Source organism: Heterodontus francisci, chromosome 10 (genome assembly GCF_036365525.1).
Source record: "Heterodontus francisci isolate sHetFra1 chromosome 10, sHetFra1.hap1, whole genome shotgun sequence".
Lineage (NCBI taxonomy): Eukaryota > Metazoa > Chordata > Chondrichthyes > Heterodontiformes > Heterodontidae > Heterodontus > Heterodontus francisci.
In genome coordinates, this window is record NC_090380.1 from 9,937,705 (window position 1) to 9,962,189 (window position 24,485).

The 24,485-nt window shown below is 45.7% G+C and overlaps 1 protein-coding gene across 4 annotated transcripts in view; it reads left to right on the plus strand.

Moving 5' to 3' along the window:
- The window catches only part of ppef1 (protein phosphatase, EF-hand calcium binding domain 1), a 194,423-nt gene that overhangs the window by 164,657 nt on the left and 5,281 nt on the right, over positions 1 to 24,485 (plus strand). For all 4 annotated transcript variants that reach the window (XM_068039833.1, XM_068039832.1, XM_068039835.1 and 1 more), the window contains 3 exons: positions 7,618 to 7,724; positions 13,629 to 13,792; positions 16,131 to 16,215. In XM_068039833.1, the coding sequence (XP_067895934.1) occupies positions 7,618 to 7,724; positions 13,629 to 13,792; positions 16,131 to 16,215 (356 nt within the window). The remainder of the gene's footprint in view (positions 1 to 7,617; positions 7,725 to 13,628; positions 13,793 to 16,130; positions 16,216 to 24,485) is intronic.

The following is a 24,485-nucleotide window of genomic DNA, read 5'->3' on the forward strand; positions in this document are numbered from 1 at the left end:
CAAGTGCTGTCGCCATAACTGCAACTTCAAAGCAGAGCAAGGACAGCATTGCCTGTAGCTATCAAGGTGACTGTGACTTATAACGTATATGCATCTGGCTCCTTCCAGGCTGCTGCTGGAGATAAAGGCAACATCTCACAGTTTGCAATACACTGCTGCAGAAGGCTGAGGCTCTGTATGTAATGACAGACAACTTCTTCTCATTCCTTATTGTCAGAGATTAGCAGGCAGAGTGAGCACAAGGGTTTACCCCATGTTGCAGGGTGCCATTGACTGCTCACACATTGTCTTGCGTTCGTCTCCTGGGAACACGGCTATTTTCATGAACCGAGAGAGATTCCACTCCATCAATGTGCAGCTGGTATGTGACCACAGGCTGTGCATTATGCAGGTCATTTCCTGGTTCCTTCATTCTCTGGCAGTCCTGTGTTCTATCTATATTTGACAGCTGGGTACTAGGCAACAAGGATTATCCACTCATATGACAGTCTGGAATCCCTGGACAGTTGCACGCCAAGCCTACAATGACAGTCATGCTGCCACAAGGAGTACTACAGAGCACACCATTGGTGTCCTCAAGCTATGCTCCTGCTGCCTGGACCACTCTGGAGAAACCCTACAGTACTTAGCTGAGTGTGTCAGGATTTGTGGTTGTATGCTGCATGCTGCACAATCTCATCATGAAGGAACAGTCCTTAGCACCAGCTATCAGGCAAGAAGCTGAGGAGTGGGAGAATGAGGAGGAGGAGGAAGGGAGGATACAACGTAGACAGTCCTTTTCTGCCTGGGCTCTACAGGATCAAATAATTAATGTGTGATTCCAGTAAACACAAACGTGCCTCCCTATATACTATTAACCTCAACCTCAATTCCCCATTCACCAACAGTGCCTTCCCTATATCACTGATCATAGAAGCATAGAAAATAGGGGCAGGAGTAGGCCATTCGGCCCTTTGAGCCTGCTGCGCCATTCATTATGATCATGGCTGATCATCCAACTCAGTAACCTGTTCCCGCTTTCCCCCCATATCCTTTGATCCCTTTCGTCCCAAGAGCTATATCTAACTCTTTCTTGAAAACATACATGTTTTGGCCTCAACTGCTTTCTGTGCTAACGAATTCCACAGGCTCACCATTATCATATCAATCTCTTTCCTACAACACAATAATAAACACCAGGAAATGCAAAGTCAATTCCAATTTTAAAGTCACTAAATCTTGCAGACAAATAAACTAATCACCCTCCTGCATTCCTTTAGTGCCTGTCTTCCCTGTGCCTTTGCCTGTCCTAGTGCTCCTATGAGCTGCTTCCTCAGTGGCTGCAGCATGGCTGGTGGAAGGCTGCTGACCTTCTACTGAGGAGACTGCAGATAGCCTTCGAGGGCAACCTCCAGAAACTCTAGGCCTTGACGACGCTGCTTCAGACAGCACCATCTGAGCCTGCACTCCTCCATGCTCCTTGACATTGAGTGAAAGCTTGCTGGCAGGCTTTCCAATGCACCATGCATTTGGGTGTCTGCCTTCTGAAGCCTGGCCCCATCAAAGTCGGTAACAGAACTAATGTGATCTCATCCTCCAGAGAACTGGCACCTGTGATGTCCTTACCCTGTGCCCTGGCTCCTGTGCACTCATGCCTGGTGTCTCACCACGTGCAGATTCCTCCTCTATTCCAGCCTCTAAAGTCCACTCAGTGTCAGTCTCTGATTTGGTGGCCGTAAACACAGAAACATAGGAACATTGGAGGAGGAGTAGGCCATTCTGCCCATCGAGCCTGCTCCACCATTCAATACCATCATGGCTGAACATTCACTTCACTGCCTTTTTCCCACACTCTCCCCACATCCCTTTATGTCATTGGTATTTAGAAATCTGTCAATCTCTGCTTTAATCATACTCAATGACTGAGCTTCCATAGCCCTCTGGGTTAGAGAATTCCAAAGATTCACAACCCTCTGAGTAAAGACATTTCTCCTCATCTCAGTCCTAAATGGCTTCCCCCTTATTTTCAAATTATTTCCCCTGGTTCTAGACTCCCCAACATCTTAGCTGCATCTACCCTGTCTATCCCTTTAAGTATTTTGTCAGTTTCAGTGAGATCACCTCTCATTCTTCGAAACTCTAGAGAATACAGGCCCAGTTTCCCCAATCTCTCTTCATAGGACAGTCCCACCATCCCGGGAACAAGTCTGGTGAACCTTTGTTGTACTCCCTCTATGGCAATAATATCCTTCCTAAGGTAAGGGGACCAAAACTGTACACAGTACTCCAGCTGCCGTCGAACCAAGGTTCTATACAATTGAAGCAAGACTTCACTACTCCTGTACTCAAATCCTCTTGCAATAAAGGCTAACATACCATTAGCCTTCCTAATTGCTTGCTGCACTGCATGTTGGCTTTCAGTGACTTATTGACGAGGATACCAAGCTCCCTTTGTGCATCTCTATAATAAAAACAAAATATTGCAGATGCTGGAAATCTGAAATAAAACCAAAAAACTGCTGGAAATACTCACCAGGTCTGACAGCATCTGCAGAGAGAGAAGCAAAGTTAACATTTCAGGTCAGTGACCTTTCATCCGAACTGGCAATGTCTGGTCACCCTGTAGCACTGAGAGGAACCTGAGGACACAAATTTAAAGTGATTGACAAAAGAACCACCAGGGACATGATGAAAACTTTCTTACGTAGCAAGTGGTTTGGATCTGAGATGCACTGCCTGAGAGTGTGGTGGAGGCAGATTCAATCGAGGCACTCAAGACGAAATTGGATAATTATCTGAAGAGAACAAAACTGCATGGCTATGGGGAAAAGCTGGGGAGTGGGACTAGCTGAGTTGCTCTCGCAGACAGCTGGCCTGGACTCGACGTACTGTAACCATTCTATGATTGTCCTGCACTGCATCCGTGATCTTGGAGGTACACTCCTTGCATTGAGCTCCACCATTACTTGTTCCCACTGCCTCCTGAGTGTCAATCTGGAGGGCCTGTTGCTCCCCCTACAGATACATGATGGCTCTCCTTCCCTCCACTTCTTGTACCAAGATTTCTATTGCCAGAAAACCTTGGTGCTCACTCTCTCGAATGTTCAGCCATTGGTCAAAAGTATTAGAGCACAGATTCAGTTTACAAGTGACTCCCATCATTTCTTGCAGCCACAATGCACCTCCCCTTTAAGAGTTGCAGACTTCCTTGAAGTAGCATTAACCACTTGCGATATCAGGTCTCCTGCGGATGTGTGCAGCCAATGAACAGCGGAGGCAGTGTCGGCTGCACACAGTAATCATTGAAAACAACAGCAACACGAACTTACCACAATGCCTGCAACACTGTGAGCGGGTGCACATTAATCATGTATTGTAACTCAGACACCTGCTTTTGGGGGTTAGCCAATTTAACAGCCATTAACTCAGTTTCTCTCTCCACAGATACTGCCTGACCTGCTGAGTATTTCCAGCACTTTCAGCTCAATTTCAGATTTGAAGCATTCAGAGTATTTTGCTTGTGAATAGAAACTTTGGGGTTTCGTATTCCAGCTTGGCTACATGCAGTTGAAAAGGTTTTCAATGAAGGTGTCATTATATCTGAATTACCTGATATTTGTAACTGTGTGTAAAGTTATGATCATTTTTGCAGAAAACAAATAAATGTGATAGGCGAGGGGAGAGGAATTGCTCTGGTCTCTATATGTAGCAGCATCATAAATACATTGGGGAATAGGAAGCTGATATAGTGGATGGTGCAGGGTGGCTGCGTGAGCACTGCTCTTTATCTACAGGTTCCTCTCAGTGCTACAGGGTGACCACACATTGCAGCACCAGGTCAGCCCCTTCACAATTCTCCGATAGCTTGGAGCATGAAGCAAGTGGTGACCTACCTGGGCCCACAGCCTTAAATACAATAACCTTAAGGGAAAGAACAACAAAAACGACGGGGATATAGAACAAAGAACAAAGAACAGTACAGCACAGCAACAGGCCATTCGACCCTCCAAGCCTGCGCCGATCTTGATGCCTGACTAAACTAAAACCTTCTGTACTTCTGGGGCCCATATCCCTCTATTCCCTTCCTATTCATGTATTTGTCAAGATGCCTCTTAAACGTCGCTATCGTACCTGCTTCCACCACCTCCCCCGGCAGCAAGTTCCAGGCACTCACCACCCTCTGTGTAAAGAACTTGCCTCGCACATCCCCTCTAAGCTTTGCCCCTCGCACCTTAAACCTATGTCCCCTAATAACTGACTCTTCCACCCTGGGAAAAAGCTTCTGACTATCCACTCTGTCCATGCCACTCATAACTTTGTAAACCTCTATCATGTCGCCCCTCCACCTCCGTTGTTCCAGTGAAAACAATCCGAGTTTATCCAACCTCTCCTCATAGCTAATGCCTTCCAGACCAGGCAACATCCTGGTAAACCTCTTCTGTACCCTCTCCAAAGCCTCCACGTCCTTCTGGTAGTGTGGCGACCAGAATTGCACGCAATATTCTAAGTGTGGCCTAACTAAGGTTCCGTACAACTGCATCATGACTTGCCAATTTTTATTGTCTATGCCCCGACCGATGAAGGCAAGCATGCCGTATGCCTTCTTGACTACCTTATCCACTTGTGTTGCCACTTTCAGTGACCTGTGGACCTGTACGTCCAGATCTCTCTGCCTGTCAATACTCCGAAGGGTTCTGTCATTTACTGTATACTTCCCACCTGTATTAGATCTTCCAAAATTCATTACCTCACATTTGTCCGGATTAAACTCCATCTGCCATTTCTCCGCCCAAGTCTCCAACCGATCTATATCCTGTTGTATCCTCTGACAATCCTCATCACTATCCGCAACTCCACCAACCTTTGTATCGTCCGCAAACTTAATAATCAGACCAGCTACATTTTCCTCCAAATCATTTATATATACTACAAACAGCAAAGGTCCCAGCACTGATCCCTGCGGAACACCACTAGTCACATCCCTCCATTCAGAAAAGCACCCTTCCACCGCGACCCTCTGTCTTCTATGACCGAGCCAGTTCTGTATCCATCTTGCCAGCTCACCACTGATCCCGTGTGACTTCACCTTTTGTACCAATCTGCCATGAGGAACCTTGTCAAAGTCTTGACTGAAGTCCATATAGACAAAATCCACTGCTCTTCCTTCATCAATCATCTTTGTCACTTCCTCAAAAAACTCGATCAAGTTAGTGAGACACGACCTCCCCTTCACAAAACCATGCTGCCTCTCGCTAATAAGCCTATTTGTTTCCAAATGGGAGTAAATCCTGTCCCGAAGAGTCCTCTCGAATAATTTCCATCACCACCAATAATATGAGGAGAATATTTTTTACCAAGTCACTTGTGATCAGGACTGCGCTGCCTGAAAGGAGGACTCAATAATAAATTTCAAAAGGGAATTGGATAAATATTTGAAAAGGAAAAGTTTCCAAGGCTGTGGGAAAAGAGCAAGGGAATATATTAATTGGATAACACTTTCAAAGATGGGCTGAATGGTTTCCTGCTGTGCTGTGAGTATACATGATTAAATGGTCCTGCTACAGAGGTGTAAGACTAGTGAGATCAGGATACCAAGCAGCACCCTGAGGATGGAGCGCAGTGACGACACATCACACTGAGGACAGAGCATACTGAGGATGGAGTCCTGGTGCAGCACATGATGCAAGAAGGGTAGTCCTTTGCAGTGTAATGCAGGAACAGCCGGGCCAGAGAGCGGGGCGGGAGCAGGTAGGATGGAGAGAGGGATGGGAGAGGCTGGGACAGGAAGTGGGATGGGAGTGGCCAGGACGGGGACTGAGGCGCGACAGAGAGCGGGATGAGAGTGGCAAGACAGGGAGTGGGCCAGGAGCATCTGGTAGGGAGAGCGGGGCGGGAGCGGCCGTGACGGGGAGCAGGGTAGCGGGGGGCAGGACAGAGAGCGGGGCAGGACGGAGAGCGGAGCGGTAGCGGGCAGGACGGAGAGGGAGCGGGACAGAGAGCTGGGCGGGATGGAGAGCAGGGCACAAGCTGCGGGACATAGAGGAGGTGGATGCGGGCAAGATGGGGAGCAGGTGGGATGGGACGGAACAGTGGCTGGAATTTTACGGCCCTCCAAAGAATGGGAAGGTGGCGAGGTGTGGGGGGGGGGGCCTAAAATGGAGCCACTTAAGGGCCTCCACCCGCCTCCACGGGGATTTTACCCGTGGCTGGTCGGGTGGCCAGGCCTGAGAAAAGCCGCCTGTTAAAAGCAGGCGGCTCTCTGACATCCTGAGGGGGGTGCCCTCATGATCAGGCATCCTGTGCCCGATGGAGGGCCGCCCCCAATGCCCCAACCACCCCCGACACCCAATACGCCCGCCTGTCGCCCCAATCGGTTACTCTTGCCTCACCAGGACCCGACCGATCAATCCGGCGAGGCAACAGAAACCTGCCTGTGTTCCGGACTCCCCGACATCATCTTTGCGATGCTGGGTGCAGTCCCAGCAGTGGCCACTGCTCCCGGTGGCGCTGCTGGGACTAAGAGCTGCCGGCCCTCTGATTGGTAGGATGTGACTTGGAGGTGATGGTGGTGCCATGCCATTGCTGCTCTTGTCCTTAATTGTTGAGCTTAAAGAACTGGGAGGGGCTTTTTACATTATTCCAGGACTCTGACTGAGCTCATCTCATGCAATAATCCCGCATAATTTTCAGTCCGTTTCAGTCCGTTAACACCCTATCTGTACTCATGATTTGTTTTTCAACACACCATTAACATATTGTTTGCCTTTGCTCCATGACCTTCTGGTCAGCTATTCTGTGACCTTGTCCTATCTACACCTTCTCCTTTGTTATCTCTTGTCCCACCCCTGCTTTACTTGCTTAAAACCTTTTGCATTTCTAATATTTGCCAGTTCTGAAGAAGGGTCACTGACCCGAAACGTTAACTCTGCTTCTCTTTCCACAGATGCTGCCAGACCTGCTGAGTATTTCCAGCATTTTTTGTTTTTATTTCAGATTTCCAGCATCCGCAGTATTTTGCTTTTATTACCATAATCCCACATACCTGTCACCCCTGCTCCTGCAAAATTCAGCTTCCTGTGCCCCATGTCTCAATCAGCAGCTTCATAGTTTTGGTGCATATTATCTCAGCAACCTCCTTGTCAGTGGTCCCTGTCCACATCTTCCATTCCCTTACTGCTGCATTCATTCCTGGACTCTATCACTAAACTAATTTTTTAATCACTTCCGCCTTGCTTTTTGGACCCTCCCCAAAACCAGTTTGCCTTGATGCTTCTCTCCACTTCTTCAAAAGCATCCTACAGTCTTCTCCCTTTGACAGTGCTTCAGGCCTGTTTTGTGTTTCCCATATCCTGGCCGACATGTTCCTTTGCCATTTGTACAGCATTCGTCGAAATGATTTCACAAAGCTTGCAAAATAAGTTGTTGTTGTTGCTATTGTAATGAGTTTGGTTTCATTCAGAATATTATCCACAAACAGATGTGTGCAGCTGTCTCAACTTCTCAGGTTAAATTTAAAGTTCACCTTTAGTGTTTTTGCCTTTCACAAACTGAAGGCAGTATAGTCTTAATATTCATTTTTTAAATGTATTAAACAATTGGATCCTCTAACATATTAATTCTGTTTTTATTCATGTCAAGAGTGAGTGTGGTTGAAGCATCTGCCCTGAAGTCCTTACGTGAAAAGTTTTATGCTCATAAATCTGAAGTCATCACAGCCTTCAAACAATATGATCAGGATCACACAGGTAAACGTTTAAGAGGCCATTTGGCCCATTGGGTTAATGAATCTGGGAAGTGTACATTCACATATACATTTTTCGAAAGTATACCTTTGCACGTGCTATGAAACAGGAATTCCCCTTACAGATTTTAGGTGCCATTGTGGGAGGTGTACATTGATCCATCACTTTGTAATAATACAGCAGACTGAGTCAAACATCCAGATACACCTTAAACTCCATTCAACTTTTACATTCCACTGCTTTAACTCCTGGATTATTCCAAACATTTATCAACCTTTGGTTAGGATGCTTTCCTACCATCTCTTTCAAAATGTACTTTTCACTACTTTAAATGTAATAGTCTCATTCTCCTGCCTCGGCTGACTTTAATATTCTGCAATCACATTATCTATGCTATTTGATACTTCATATACCATAATAAGCTTACCCCATAGCTTTTCCCCTCTAAAGTAAGGACTTGCATTTACAGAGAGCCACTGGACACCCTAAAGCACATCTCAGCTAATGGATGATTTTCAAAGTGTAAATACTATTGTTTGGTAAGGAGACGGGGGCTGAAATTCTATTCCAAACACCCTGGTCTTTTGTGGCATTTTCTGGAGCATTAACAAAGTAAATGCATTCTTATAGAATTGTACAGCAGGAAGGGGAGCAGAATGGTAATGGTACTGGACTAGTAATACAGAGGCCCCAACTAATGCTCTAGGGACTTGAGTTCAAATCCCACCATGGCAGCTGGTGGAATTTAAATTCAGCTAATTAATAAATCTGGAATTAAAAACTACTCTCAGTAATGGTGACCATGAAATTACTGGATCGTTATAAAAACTCATCTGGTTCACTAATGCCCTGCAGGGGAGAAATCTGCCGTCCTTATCCGGTCTGGTCTACATGTGACTCCAGACCTACAGCAATGTGGTTGACTCTTATTTGCCCTCTGAAATGGCCTAGCAAGCCATTCACTTGTACCAAACAGCTATAGAAAGGTCAAGTGTGAATAAAACACTACTTGTGTGTTGTTGTTGTTGTTGCATAGCTAGGGCATTGTTAATAAAGCCTCGAAGTCTGGATAAGGTCAACTAATAACTCTTTTATTATTTGCACATCTCTATTCACACTCTCCACAGCCACTCTAGCTAGCTTCCTTCATGCTGCTACTCTCTTCTTCCAAAGCCCATTACCATGTGACTATTATAATATCATCACTTCACTGGGAGGGGTTGCTCTCACTGTCTCTAGCATTAACCTTTTCAGGTCCTGAAGGACATAGCTGCCAAACTGGGTCTGCAGCAGTTGGTGAAGGAACCAACAAGAGAGAAAAACCTACTTGACTGTGTCCTCACCAACCTATCTGTGGCATCTGCCCATGACAGTATTGGTAGAAGTGACCATCACATTGGTCTTCATCTCCACAAAGGCTATCTTCACATTGAGGACAACCTCCATTGTATTGTGTAGCACTACCACAGTGTTAAATGGATAGATTCCAAACAGATCTAGCAATTCAAAACTGGACATCCATGAGGCGCTGTAGACTATCAGCAGCAGCAGAATTGTATTCAACCACAATCTGTAACCTCTTGGTCCAGCATATCCCCCACTCTACCATTACCATCAAGCCAGGAGACCAACCCTGGTTCAATGAAGAGTGCAGGAGAGCATGCCAGAAGCAGCACCAGGCATACCGAAAATTGAGTTGCAAACCTGGTGAAACTATAACACAGGACTACGTGCAGACTAAACAGCAGGAGCCATGTGATAGACAGAGCTAAGTGACGACATAACCAATGGATCAGATCAAATATCTGCAGTCTTGCTACATCCAGTCGTGAATGGCAGTGGACAACTAAACAACTAACTGGAGGAGGAGGCTCTGCAAATATTCCCATCCTCAATGATTTGCAAGTCGGTTCAAAAGTAGATGATCCATCTCTGCCTCGTCCTGACGTTCCCAACATTACAGATGCCAATCCAATTCACTCCATGTGATATCAAGAAATGGCTGAAGGCACTGGATACTGCAAAGGGCCTGACAATATTCCGGCTATAGTACTGCAAAACCTGCCGCACCCCTAGCCAAGCTGTTCCAAAACAGCTACAACAATGACATCTACCTGGCAATGTGGAAAATTACCCAGGTGTGTCCAGTTTAGAAAAACAGGATAAATCCAATCTGTCCAATTACTGCCCCATCAGTCTTCTCTTGGTCATCAGCAAAGTGATGGAAGGTGTCGTCGACAGTGCTATCAAGCAGCACTTACTCAGCAAAATCTGCTCACTGACACTCAGTTTGAGTTCTGCCAGGGCCACTCAGCTCCTGACCTTATTTCAACCTTGGTCCAAACATGGACAAAAGAGCTGAACTCCAAAGGTGAGGTGAGAGTGACTGCCCTTGACATCAAGGCAGTATTTGACCGAGTATGGTATCAAGGAGCCCTAGCAAAACTGGAGTCAATGGGAATCAGGGGAAAGACTCTCTGCTGGTTGGAGTTATACCTAGCACAAAGGAAGATGGTTGTAGTTATTGGAGGTCAATCATCTGAGCTCTAGGACATCACTGCAGGAGTTCCTCAGGGCAATGTTCTAGCTCCAACCATCCTCAGCTGCTTCATCAATGACCTTCCTTCAATCATAAGGTCAGAAGTGGGGATGTTCGCTGATGATTGCACAATGTACAGCACCATTCGTGACTGCTCAGATACTGAAGCAGACCGTGCTCACACGCAGCAAGACCTGGACGACATTCAGGCTTGGGCTGATAAGTGGCAGTTAACATTTGTGCCACACAAATGCCAGGCAACGATCATCTCAAACAAGAGAGAATCTAACCATTTCCCCTTGATGTTCAATGGCATTACTATCACTGAATCCCCCACCATCAACATCCTGGGGTTACCATTGACCAGAAACTGAACTGGACCAGCTGTATTGTCACCCCATCCACAAACGTTCACTCCCTTCACCACCGACGCACAGTGGCAGCAGTGTGTACCATCTACAAGATGCACTGCAGCAACGCACCGAGGCTCCTTAGACAGCACCTTCCAAACCTACGACCTCTACCAACTAGAAGGACAGGGGCAGCAGACGCATAAAAACAACAGCTACAAGCCGCACACCAGCTTGACTTGGAACTATATCGCTGTTCCTTCAGTGTTGGTGGATCAAAAACCTGGAACTCCCTCACTAACAGCACTGTGGGTGTACCTACAGCAGATGGACTGCAGTGGTTCAGGAAGTCAGCTCATCACCACCTTCTCAAGGGCAATTAGGGATGGGTAACAAATGCTGGCCTTGCCAGCGATGCCTACATTGCATGTACAAATGGGAAAAAAGGACCATTCAGCCCATTATGTCTGTGCCATCTCCCTGAGAGATTCAACTAATTGAACTCCTTTGCTCTTTCCCCATTGCCCGACAAATTTTTCCCTTCACGTGTTTATCCAATTCCCTTTTGAAAATCATTATTGAATCTGCTTCCATGCCCTTTCTGACCCTGCATTCCGGAACACAGCAACTCACTGACTAAAAAAATTCTCCTCGTCTCCCCAGTAGATATTTGGTCTTAAATCTGTCACTGGTTACTGACCATACTGCCACTGAAAACAATTTCTCCTTATTTACTCTATCAAAACTCTTCATGATTTATTTCATGAACACCTTTATTAAATCTCCCCTTAACCTTCTCTGCTCTAAGGAGAACAATTCTGCCCTCTCTTGTCTTTAACTGTGGCCCCTCATCCCTGGTACCATTCTAATAATTTTTCTCTGTATCCTTTCCAAGGCTTTGAAAGTCTTCCTAATTCCTAATGTGTTGTGCTCGGAATTCTTAAAGGATGCACCCTCAAAATACTTGCACCGATCTTCTCATACCAAAGAAATTGGCAGTTCCCTGTGAGGCCCAGCAGAAGCCTACTCTCCCACTTTTATGTGAGCTCAAGGCGTGTCGTTAACATTGCCACCCGATTCTCTCCACTCAATTCTTCCCAAACCCAGTCCAAATACCCTTATATCAGTGACAGTAAGAACTGCTGTAAGTTGTCCCCAAGGCAGGATACCTTATCAAGGAGGCCATTGATCTGCTGGTACTCAAGGCTGGTATTTCTTTTGCTGTATAAGGATCTTTTTTGTACTTTTGCTGCCACTGTTACTCAGATCTGCATGAATTTCTCAAAGACATCCCTTTATTCCGATATCATGAACAAAGCAACTGTGACTGCCTTTTAAAAATAATTCACTGGTTGTGAAGAACTTGGAGAGTTGGGTGAACGGTTCTGGGTGTGTTAGGATTTGGTCAGCAGAGTTTTAGATGAGCTGAAGTTTATGGAGGGTGGAAGATGGGAGATCGGCCAGGAGAGTCAAGTCCAGAGGTAACAAAGGCATGGGTGAGGGTTTCAGCAGTAGAGGAGTTGAGGTGAGTTGGAATGTTCCAGGCGTGGATATAGATGATCTTGGTGATAGTGCGGATATGTGCTGAAAGCTAATCTCGGGGTCACATGTGATACCAAGGTTGCGAGCAGTCTGGCTCAGCCTCAGACAGTTGCCAAAGAGAAGCATGGAGCAGGAGGGAGCGGAGTTTGTGGCAGGGATTGAACACAATGGCTTTTGTCTTTCCAATATTTAATTGGATAAAATTTCTGTACATCTAGTGCTGGGTATCAGACATGTAGTCTGACAATTTAGAGACAGTGGAGGGGTTGAGAGAGGTGATGGTGAGGTAGAGCTGGGTGTCACCAGCTTACATAGAGTCATAGAGTTATACAGCATAGAAACAGGCCCTTTGGCCTATCGTGTCTGTGCCGGCCATCACGCACCATTTTCCAGCATTTGGCCTGTAGCCTTGCATGCTATGGCATTTCAAGTGCTCATCTAAATACTACTTAAATGTTCTGAGGGTTCCTTCCTCTACCACCTCTCCAGACAGTGTGTTCCAGATTCCAACCACCCTCTGGGTGAACATTTTTTCCTCAGATCCCCTTGAAACCTCCTGCCCCTTACCTTAAATCTATGCCCCCTGGTTATTGACCCCTCCGCTAAAGGAAAAAGTTTCTTCCTATCTAACCTATCAATGCCCCTCATAATTTTGTATGCCTCAGTCAGGTCCCCCCTCAGCCTTCTCTGCTCTAAGGAAAACAACCCTAGCCTATCCAGTGTCTCTTCATAGCTGAAATGCTCCAGCCCAGGCAACATCCTGGTGAATCTCCTCTGCACCCTCTCCAGTGCAATCACATCCTTCCTATAGTGTGATGCCCAGAACTGTACACAGTACCCCAGCTGTGGCCTAACTAGCTTTTTATACAGTTCCATCATAACCTCCCTGTTCTTATATTCCATGCCTCGGCTAATAAAGGCAAGTATTCCATATGCTTTCCTAACCTCCTTATCTACCTGTGCTGCTGCCTTCAGTGATCTATGGACAAGTACACCAAGGTCCCTCTGATCCTTTGTACTTCCTAGGGTCCTACCATCCATTGTATATTCCCTTGCCTTGTTAGTCCTCCCAAAATGCATCACCTCACACGTCTCAGCATTAAATTCCATTTGCCACTGCTCTGCCCATCTTACCAGCCCATGTGGACACGGAGATGTTGTCGGGTGATCTCCCTAAGAGACAGTGTGTAGATGAGAAATAGAAGAGGTTAAGGATAGAACCTTGGAGTAAACCAGAGGTAACTGTGCAGGATTCAGAAGAGAAACCATTGACAGTGATTCTCTGGCTATGATTGGAGAGATAGGAATGGAACCAGGTGAGAGCAGTCCCACCCAGCTGGTCAATAGAAGAGAGGTGTTGAATGAGAATGATGTGGTCAAGCGTGTCAAAGGCTGCAGACAGGTTGAAAACGTTGCAATAAAATATTATTTTAAAGAAAATCTAGGACTTATCTTCATCCCTATATGATTTTGCAGGGAGGATTTCGACCAGCCAGTGGGCCTCAGCTGTGGAATCTGTGCTCCATTTACATCTACCCTGGAGGACCCTACGCCCTAGACTGGTGAGGCTGTCGGCTGAGGGCAGTGTGGAATACCTCTCAAGCTTTGAAGATCTTCAGATTGAGCAGCCCATGAAAGAGGTAAAAAAAAACTCATCAATAATAGTCTTGTGGAAAGCTCACTGCATTAACAAAACAAAATTTGAATCTTGCTTAGGGAATGTACACTACATAATATATGAATATATAGAAAGTTTATTTATTTATCTTGACAACTGTCCCAGTCTTCTTAATCTCGGTACTTGTTAAGGGTATTATTGCTATGGGCCTTTTTGCCTTAGATTTCTTGTTATTGCAGGTATTATTCACAGTGATTTCAACATCTGTCTGAACAAAAACTAAATTATGTATAACTAGTGTTGCCTTCGAATCTCAGAAACTTTTTGCTGATTGGCAGTGCCTATGCAGATCAGACTGAATCAGAACTTAGATCCAAGTTATTTCAAAACCAAATGTTACTAATTTTGTAAGTCATAGGGTGGACATTACTTCCTTCAGACGGCAACTCCTGGAGCGTATTCCCAGTGTGATCCCTTGGATTAGTTTTGATCACCTCGGTGGGTTGGAGAGGAATTTCTCAGACTTTGTTCCCCCAGTTGGCCTGAATTTTTCTCCATTATTTTTCCTCCCCCCAGGAGATCACACGGGTTTGAGGGGTGGGAGCAATGGACAGGACTCAAGGTATCACAATTGTGTGGCCCTGGTGGGATGGGCCAGAGGATCTTTACCTGTCTGTCGTTGTTCTTTATAGAACCATAGAAACGTACAGCACAGAAGGAGGCCATTCGGCCAATCATGCCTCTGCCAGCTCTTTGAAAGAGCTATCCAATTAGTCTCACTCACCTGCTCTTTCCCTGTGACTTTGTTAATTCATGATGGTGTAGTGGTAATGTCACTGGACTAGTAATCCAGTGGCTCAGGTCTGGGGACACTGGTACCTATCAAGGCGGCTGGCGGCATTTAAATTCAATTAATTAATAAAAATTCAATTAATTAAGAAATATTTGGAATTGATAGCTAGTCTCAGTAATAGTGCCATGAAACTATCAATGATTGTCATAAAAACCCATCTGGTTCACTGATGTCCTTTAGGGAAGGAAATCTGCTGTCCTTACCTGGTCTGGCCTATTTGTGACTCAAGACCCACAGCAATGTGGTTGACTCTTAACTGCCCTCTGAAATGGCCTAACAAGCTATTCAGTTGTCAAGGGCAATTAGGGATGGGCTATAAATTCTGGCCTTGCCAGCGATGCCCACATCCCAAGAACGAATAAAAAGAAAATATTTTTTATCAGCTTGAAACATGTTAGACTACCCACACCTGAAAGCATAGCAACAAATCCAAATCCAATAGTTCAAGGCAGTAAATAACAAACATCCACGTGGAGGCAGAGTTGATCTTAATGAGCCAGAGTTTTACTGGCACGCCGTGGGTCCCGATCTGGCACAGGTGAATGGCGAGAGCACAGAGGGGATCTTACCGACAACCAAATAAGAGGCCACTGCCAGGGCCACTGTCTCATTAGGGACGGCAGCCTTTGTCTCCAAGCTGGTGGCCCAATCAGAGGGGCAGCAATTCAGCAGCCTTGGCAGTGCCACTGCTAGAGGTGGCTGCTGTTCAGGCTGAAAGGGAAAGGCGAGGGCACCTCCATATCGAGACGCCCTCAAAAAGCTGAGAAGAAATTTTCTTCATGTGCTGGGGCTAGGCAGGCCCCGGCGATAGGAGGGGTGAACCCTCCAGCAGCAGTGTTGGAGTTGTGGGGTCCCATTGCCACTGGGATGCCCCCTCTGTGGGCCTTCAAAATATCCTGTAGTGGCAAGAAGATATCAGGCGTCCCTCCCAACACCTTCCACCACCATTTTATCAACTCTCCTGCCTCTCCAGGCAGTGGTAAAATCCCAGCCCATGGTTTCAGTCTCAGACCCTAGACATAATAAATCTTTCTCCAAGTTTAAAAAACATTTATCCAGCAGCTTATTGTGTCCAATGCAAAGAAAAAAGAAAGACTTGTATTTGTATAGCGCCTTTGAGGATATCCCAAAAATGCTTTACAGTCAATGAAGTATTTTTTTTAAATGTAGTCGCTGTTGTAATGTAGGAAACACGGGAGCCAATTTGTGCACAGCAAGATCCCACAAACATGAATGTGACAATCACCAGATAATCTCTTTTAGTGGTGTTGATTGAGGGATAAATATTGGCCTCAATACAATTGAGGCACGTGAATTTACAAAGGTTAAAGACTAGCAGTGATAATGGAGTGAGACCAAAGCACCAAGAGTAAATCACTGTATAAATGGAAGACCACTATTAACCATTTACTGTCCTGTATTTACTAATGCTGTAATAGCAATATCAATAGTATATATTCAAAAGAGTGATGTTTAATTGCACTTTCTGATTGACTTTGATATACAGGTTCAGCCAAACTTGATTGAAACCATGTACAGGCATCGGGCAGACCTGGAGATCATTTTTGGAATGATTGATAAGGATCACTCTGGTAAATCAAAATCCCATTTCTATCTGTTCACATTTGACATTAATCTATAGAATGAAATGGTACCTGAGATTGGGTTCCCTAATGAAGGAATGATGCTAATATATAAAATGGTGCTCCTACAATAAAGAACATGTCCACCGGCTATCAGCCAATACCATATTAGCATTGCTAGGAATCTCCAAAAAACAGCCGAGAGTTGCCAACTCTCCAGGAGTGCCCCCGAGTCTCCAGGAATTAATGTTATATTTTAGGACAATGTTGTGAGAAAACCGGGAGAATAATCATAGGGGCAGTAAAATATTGCTTTCTGAATTGGAACAATTTTGTGTGTTAGTTATAAAAATATTGGACATGGAAAAACTGCTGTTGACTGATAGTAAAGAATTATCCCATCAGGAAACCAAAGCTGGGACCTAAATATCCAAGGATATATGACATTCAGGAACGACAGGAAGCTGGGAAAAGGTGGTGGGGTAGCTCTGTTAATTAAAGAGGGCATTAGTGCTGTAGTGAGAGATGACCTTAGTCTAAAGCTGAAGCTGTAGAATCACTTTGGGTGGAGCTAAAAAAACAGCAAGGGGCAGAAAGCATTGGTGGGAGTTGTTTATAGACCTCCAAACAGCAGTGGTAATGTAAATCACAGTATAAATCAGGAAATTAGAGGTGCCTGTAACAAAGGTTATACAGTAATCATGGGGCATTTCAATCTACATATAGACTGGGTAAACATTATTAATACTAATGTTGTGGAAAAAGAATTCTTGGAATGTATGTGAGATGGTTTTCTAGAGTCGTAGGTTGAAGAACCAACTAGGGAATGGGCTATTTTAGATCTAGTATTTTGCAATGTAAAAGGGCTAATGAATCCTGTTGTAAAGGAGCCTTTAGGAAAGAGTGACCATAATATGATAGAGTTTTACATTAAATTTGAAAGTGATGTAGTTAAATCAGAAACTGGGGTCTTAAATCTAAGCAAAGGAAACTATGAAGGTATGAGGGGCAAATTGGCTATCATGTATTGGGAAACTATGTTAAAAGGTATAATGGTAGATAGGCAATGACTAATGTTGAAAGAACTAATACATAGTTTGCAACAAAAATACATTCCTTTAATGCACAAAAACCCTGCAAGGAAAGTGTTCCAATGATGGCTAACTAAAGAAATCAGGGATTGTATTACAGCAAAGGAAGAGGCGTAAAGAGTTGCCAAAAAAATGGTAAGTCTGAGGATTGGGAGTATTTTAGAATTCTGCAAAGGGGGACCAAGAAAAAGATTAAGACAGAGAAAACAGAATGAGAGCAAACTAGTGCAAAACATAAAAACGGTCTGTAAAAGCTTCTATAGGAAAAGATTAGCATAAACAAATGTGGGTCCATTACAAGCAGAGTCAGGAGAATTTATAATGGGGAATAAGGAAATCGCAGAGAAGCTAAAATACTTTGATTAGATTAGATTAGAGATACAGCACTGAAACAGGCCATTCGGCCCACCGAGTCTGTGCCGAACATCAACCACCCATTTATACTAATCCTACACTAATCCCATATTCCCACCAAACATCTCCACCTGTCCCTATATTTCCCTACCACCTACCTATACTAGTGACAATTTATAATGGCCAATTTACCTATCAACCTGCAAGTCTTTTGGCTTTGTGTCTGTCTTCACGGAGGAAAATACTAAAAACGTCCCAGAAATAACAGAGAATCAAGGGAGTGGTGTAAATGAGGAAGTGCGAGATATTAATATTAGTTAAAAAAATTACTCGAGAAATTAATGGGACTTAAAGTAGATAAATCTGGACCTGATGATCTACATCCCAGAGTTTAAAAAAAATTCTTTTATGGAATCTGGGTATCGCTGGCAAGGCCAGCATTTATTGCCCATCCCTAATTGCCCTTGAAAGCGAGTGGCTTTCTCGGCCATTTCAGAGGGCAGTTGAGAGTCAACCTGTGGGTCTGGAGTCACATGTTAGCCAGACCAGGTAAGGACAGCAGAGTTCCATCCCTAAAGGACATTAGTGAACCAGATGGGTTTTTATGACAATCAATGATAGTTTCATGGCACTATTACTGAGACTAGCTTTCAATTTCAGATACTTTTTATTAATTAATTGAACTTATTAATTAACTGAATTTAAATTCCACAGGTGCTGTGGTGGGATTGGAACCCATGTACCCAGGGTTTTGGCCTGCACCTCTGGAATACTAGTTTAGTGACATTACCACTACACCACCATCTCCCGCTCTAGTGTTGAAGGAGGTGGTGGTAGAGATAATAGATGCATTGGTGGTCATCTTTCAAAATTCAATAGACTCTGGAATGGCTCCTGTAGATTGGAAGATGGAAATCGTAACCCCACTATTTAAAAAAGGAAGGAGAGAGAGAATGGGGAATTACAGACCTGTTAGTCTAACATCAGTCATAGGGAAAATGCTAGAATCTATAACAAAAGATGTGATAACAGGACGCTTAGAAAATAATGATAGGATTGGGCAGAGTCAACATGGATTTATGAAAGGGAAATCATGTTTAGCAAACCAGTTGGAATTTTTTTGAGGATGTAACTTGCAGAATACATGTAACTTCTGCTTCCACCATTTTTCCTGTATCCAACGCAATTCTGTAAATAAATGTTGAAGTGACGGGCACAGGAGACACGTGGGATTATGCTGCAGGAATGGCTTTTTTTTGGTGGAACCCACCATCACTGGGCAAAGCACTATGATTGCCATGGATATAAGTCATTCTGTGTTTCAAGCTTCAAGGAGTAGCAGCCTTCGTGGTATGTAACAGTCTTCACAGTTTCTGCAATTAAACCTTTTACTTAGTTTTAACAGCTCTTTCCTTCCTTAATGTTTCAAACCCAGCACCAACTCCCTGTCATATTCGTTTTCTCTGCAACAACACCAAAGAAAATGTCAGTCCCATCCCACCCCACGGTTCAGTGATGCCTCCCTGCAGGTTCTCCTCCAGGCTGTCAGGGAAAGGCAGGAGGTCCTCTTCCCTATAGATGGAGTCAGAAGGCCCTCCCACCTGACCGAGGCAGCCTGGATGGAGGTAGCTGAGAAGGTCTCGAACAGTGGGGTTACACGGCGAACCTGGGTGCAGTGTCGGAAACGTATCAATGACTTGCTCAGATCGGCAAGGATAAGTGATCTTGCGAATGTTGCTCCATTATTTTTCTCCCAGGCTTCATGTCTTTAAGACAGAGGACAGCCAAGGCATTCAGTGGAATGCGTGAGCAGCCTTGGTGCCATACATTAACTGTGTGCAAAGTTGATGATTGGCATTTTTCATGTGCTTGGATGTGTCGTGTGCAAGCCAGTCGTGAACGAGTGATGCCAATGCATGTATACAATGGGTGTGATGCATCTTTTGCCATGTCATTAAATCTGCACTGTCTCCTGCAGGATAAATGCACCCACAATTAGTGAGAGCGAGCAAAGACAGGTGGAGGTGTCCCAGACATCAGGGTGCTGACCTGATTGAGGAGGAGGCAGCAGAAATATTGAGAGAGGAGGGAGGCAGGGCGATCGCAGATGGTGAGGCAGGATCCTCAAGGCGTAAGGATCAAGTGTCTTCTTTAGTCTTGTAGCCATATGTGGACACCACAGGAAACTGTGAACTCAAGTTCATCTGATGCTTAATGTGCCTCTGTTTGTGTCTCCACTGCAGGTGCCTGCACTCAAGTGACGAAATGCCGTGAGGCACAAGACCCCTCCTCTGGGGAGGAAGGTGGAAATGTCCCAATGGGTGCACCCTCACCTGCCTCTTCCTCCACCTCTGCCAGGACAGATACATCCACATGGTCCGCGGGGGGTTAGAATTAGAATCTGTGTACAAACTGGTGGTCACGACACAGACACATCCCAGCAGCTGAGGGAGCATGTGCCAGCTGGGTCCCCTGACAATTGGAGGAGTGTTGGGGACCAGGCCTCTGCTCAGCCCCACGCTCATGATGATCCTCTGTTAGTTGCTGCGAGAAATCTGCTGGATGTGCAGCAAAACCATGTAGGCAATATGTCGGAGATGCCGGAGGTCAAGCGTGGCTTTGCGTGTGCCATGGAGGAGTCCATGCAAGCCATGATGTCCCAGGCATCTGAGTGAATGACTTCCTCAGTCAGAGTTTTGCGAGCTCCGTAAGCTAGTTTGGTTGAGCACTCAAATCAGGCGTATGTGAACATATTTGGAGTTTATTTTTCCCTGCCCGACATTCCTTAATGAAGTGATTTGATGTTGGCTGAAAAGTGAAAATATGAGGGTTTTTTTTCGTTCATGGGATGTGGGTGTCGCTGGTTAGGCCAGCATTTATTGCCCATCCCTAATTGCCCTTGAGAAGGTGGTGGTGAGCTGCCTTCTTGAACCACTGCAGTCCATGTGGGGTAGGTACACCTACTGTGCTGTTAGGAAGGGAGTTCCAGGATTTTGACACAGTGACAGTGAAGGAACGGCGATTAGTTCCAAGTCAGGATGGTGTGTGACTTGGAGGGGAGCTTGCAGGTGGTGATGTTCCCATGCATCTGCTGCCCTTGTCCTTTTAATTGGTAGAGGTCCCGGGTTTGGAAGGTGCTGTCAAAGGAGCCTTGGTGAGTCGCAGCAGTGCATCTTGTAGATGGTACACACTGCTGCCACTGTGCGTCAGTGGTGGAGGGAGTGAATGTTGAAGGTGGTGGATGGGGTGCCAATCAAGCTGCTTTGTCCTGGATGGTGTTGAGCTTCTTGAGTATTGTTGGAGCTGCACCCATCCAGGCAAGTGGAGAGTATCCCATCACACTCCTGACTTGTGTCTTGTAGATGGTGGACAGGCTTTGGTGAGTTACTCGCTGCAGGATTCCTAGCCTCTGACCTGCTATTTTATCCACAATATTTATGTGGCTGATACAGTTCAGTTTCTCATCAATGGTGACCCCCAGGATGTTGATAGTGGGGGATTCAGCAATGATAATGCCATTGAACATCAAGGGGAAATGGTTAGATTCTCTCTTGTTTGAGATGGTTCTCCCTGATGCCCCTTGCATGGCCCTCGTATCAACATCAGAATCGTTGTCATTGTTGTCCTCCTCCTCACCTCTTCATAGTCATCCACATCTAAGGAGAATGAGTTTTCTTCCTGTTCCTCTACTTGCAGAATGTGGCCATGCCTAATTGCCAGGTTGTGCAATGCACAGTACACAGCCGTTATTCGTGAGGCCCTCTGTGGCACATACTGAAGAGCCCCTCCAAACTGGTCAAGGCAGTGGAAACGCATTTTCTACATGCCAATGGTATTTTCGATGATGGCTCTGGTGGATATGTGAGCAGCACTGCATCTCTCTTCAGCTGCACTTTGGAGATGCTGCACTGGTGTCATCAACCATGTATAAAGTGGGTGACCCTTGTCACCCAGGACCCAGCCGTTCACTTCAGCTTCTTCATCTCAAACTCCTGGCAGCTGTGATTTCCTCAAAATGGATGAGTCGTGACAGCTCCTTGGGAAATGTATGCAAACCTGCATTAATTTTCTCCTGTGGTCACAAACCAGTTGTATGTTCAAAGATTGGAAGCCTTTGCTATTCACAAATGCAGCAGGCTGCTCCCAGGGAGTTGTCATGGTCACATGAGGGCAGTCAATCACCCCTTGCACTCTGGGGAAACCAGTGATGGTGCTGAGGTCAGCAGACCTTGCTGCATGACTGCCCCGTCTACAGGTAAGTAGATGAACTCATTGGCATGACTCAATAGTGTATTGGTCACCTCTAAGATACACCTATGGGTCGCAGACTGTGATATGTCACATATGTCGCCCGTGGATCCCTAGAAGGCCCTGCTAGGAAAAAAATTGAGTACAGCAGTAAACTTGAGGGCAACTGGCTTGGGATTCCCATCAAACCCAAGTAGTTACAGGTCATGCCGCAGGATCCTACAAATTTCAGAGACCATTTCACGTGACATCCTTCAGCATCTCTGACATTGTCTCTGTGACATTTGAAGGTGATTTGTCCTTGTCCTGAGGATGTGATGATGTGCCAGCACCCGTCTTCAATAATGTCATTCCTGGATGTTGTCACTTGCAGCATTTGTTCTACTTGTTGCTGGTGTTCAGGCATCATGCATTGAGGGAAAAGAGACATCCTTCGTCACTCCCTCTGCTCTTCTTCCCATGGTATTGGACAAATTGGATACATGACACCAATGTCGCTGCAGCTTTGCAAATAATGAAATGAGCAGAATGTTCAAATTCAGCCTTCTGCTGCCAGTCAGCTGAACCATCGTGGACATGTGCAGTTCTCATTTCTGGATATTAAAATTACAGCCAGGTTGAGTCTCCATCCACCATCATTTATCTCCTCCCACTCACCTTGCAATCCTCCACGTTGTTTTCATTATCCCTCGAGAAAATTGTGTGTGTACAATTTAAGGCAAGTCTCCCCACCTTCCAACCTCCTCCTGTCACCTTCCAGTCTGAGCCTATCACCCTTGACCCACCCAATGTAGCCTTAACCCTTCCCTCCGTCACCATTGAACATCCCCCCGTTACCTTGGACAGTGTCACAATTCATTTATTCATGCCATCCCTCCCCCCTGTTCCTACACCCGGTACCATCATCATGCTGACTCTAACCCTTGATCCTCCTCAAATCCACCTGAATAATAGTGTCGTATCTCGTTCCCCTCCCCATGATGGTGTAGAATACCCAACCATAAATCTCCACCTGCTCCATACAGAATCCATTTACCCCCATTGACTGTGACTGTTCCATCTGCCAGCCAGCATCCTCAATTCACCCGACAGGTCCCGACATTGACAGCACTCATCCCTCCCTTTAGGTCCCTCATGACCATCTGTTCACTGTCATACTCAAATCAACCCACCACCACCGCAGTTGCCGATATCCAGTTTCAGCAGCAGAAGAGCCACTACACACCCTGGACGCTCCCCTCCTCCCTCCCCTGCTCCTCCATGCACTCCGTAACTCTACCCTCTGTTCTCCCCTCCTCCCTCCCCTGTTCCTCCATGCACCCAATCAACCAACCCTGTCTTCCCTGAGTATCCTCCCTTTCTCCTCCATGTAGACTCCCCCAATTCCTTCGCTGCCACCCCTTCAGAAGAGTTGCCCTTGCTGTTGCTGAACTTGGAGCCAAACATCCATTCCAATGGTGGCCTGGAGGTAATTATCCATTCCGATGTTGGCACTCATTTTGCCGATGAGTTCAAGAAAGAAACACTGACCTCAAACTCAACTGCACAAATCTGACTGCTGCACACCACATTCAAACAAATGTGAACCGGGTGGCACCGGAATACCACTCGCTGTTCACTTCATCTGACAGTAGGACTGAATTGTAACTAAGTGGAGGGTAATGAGTATTCATGGCATGTAAATGAATTCAAAGCTGCAATCCGCCACATTGCAGAGGGAACTCTGGAATGCCGCAAAAACACCATCAACTTAATTTTGGAAAAAATCCTGCTATTGAGAATCTGAGAAAACACCTCCCACCTAATTAAATCACCCCACATGCCACACATTCTGTTATTGCACGGCCCATAAAATTCCACCCACTGTGTAAATCCGGGCAGTGTGTAAATCAGACTTTGTGTAAACTTGGGCAGTGTGTAAATCAGACTTGGGCTGGAATTTTATCTCGTGAAATCAGGCGTCCTCCGAGGCAGCCAAGCTGAAAAATGACGGGCAATGACGTTGGATCGGGTCCTTGACGTCATGATGCTCAATCCGCATCTTACGCAGGTCGGACAGCGGGCGAGATGGAGGCGCCGTTCACCGTCTGATTTGCAGCAATTAAGGGTCAATTGAGCTACTCTAAAATCCAATTGACAGCTATTTGACGTCAGCTGTCACATTTTACATCTGGCAAACGGGTCGAAGGGGGAGTCGGGAACCTGGCAGCTTTAAAAGAGCGGCAAGCAGTGTGTCTGTGAAGGAGTTGGAGGTTCTGGATTTTTCTTTACTCTCTGTTAGATATGTGCATTGTTTGCAATGTCGGGGCTGATTCTTGCTGGTTCTCCAGGGTTCACCTGAGCGAGTGAAACTCCTGGTAGGGCCACAGCATCAATGTAGGGGAGGGGGGTTGTGAGTGCCTGTCCTTGCAGCAGGCAGCAAATAGCTGTCCTTATTATATCTTTGGGACACTGCAGCCATGGGAATTGCTCAATCAGGGCGGCAGCAGGGCGTGAAACGGGAGTGAGTTAGATAAAATTCCGGCCTTGGCGTAAATTGGACAGGGTGTAAATGTTTGAGACAGTGAGAGTAACCCCTCCCACTAT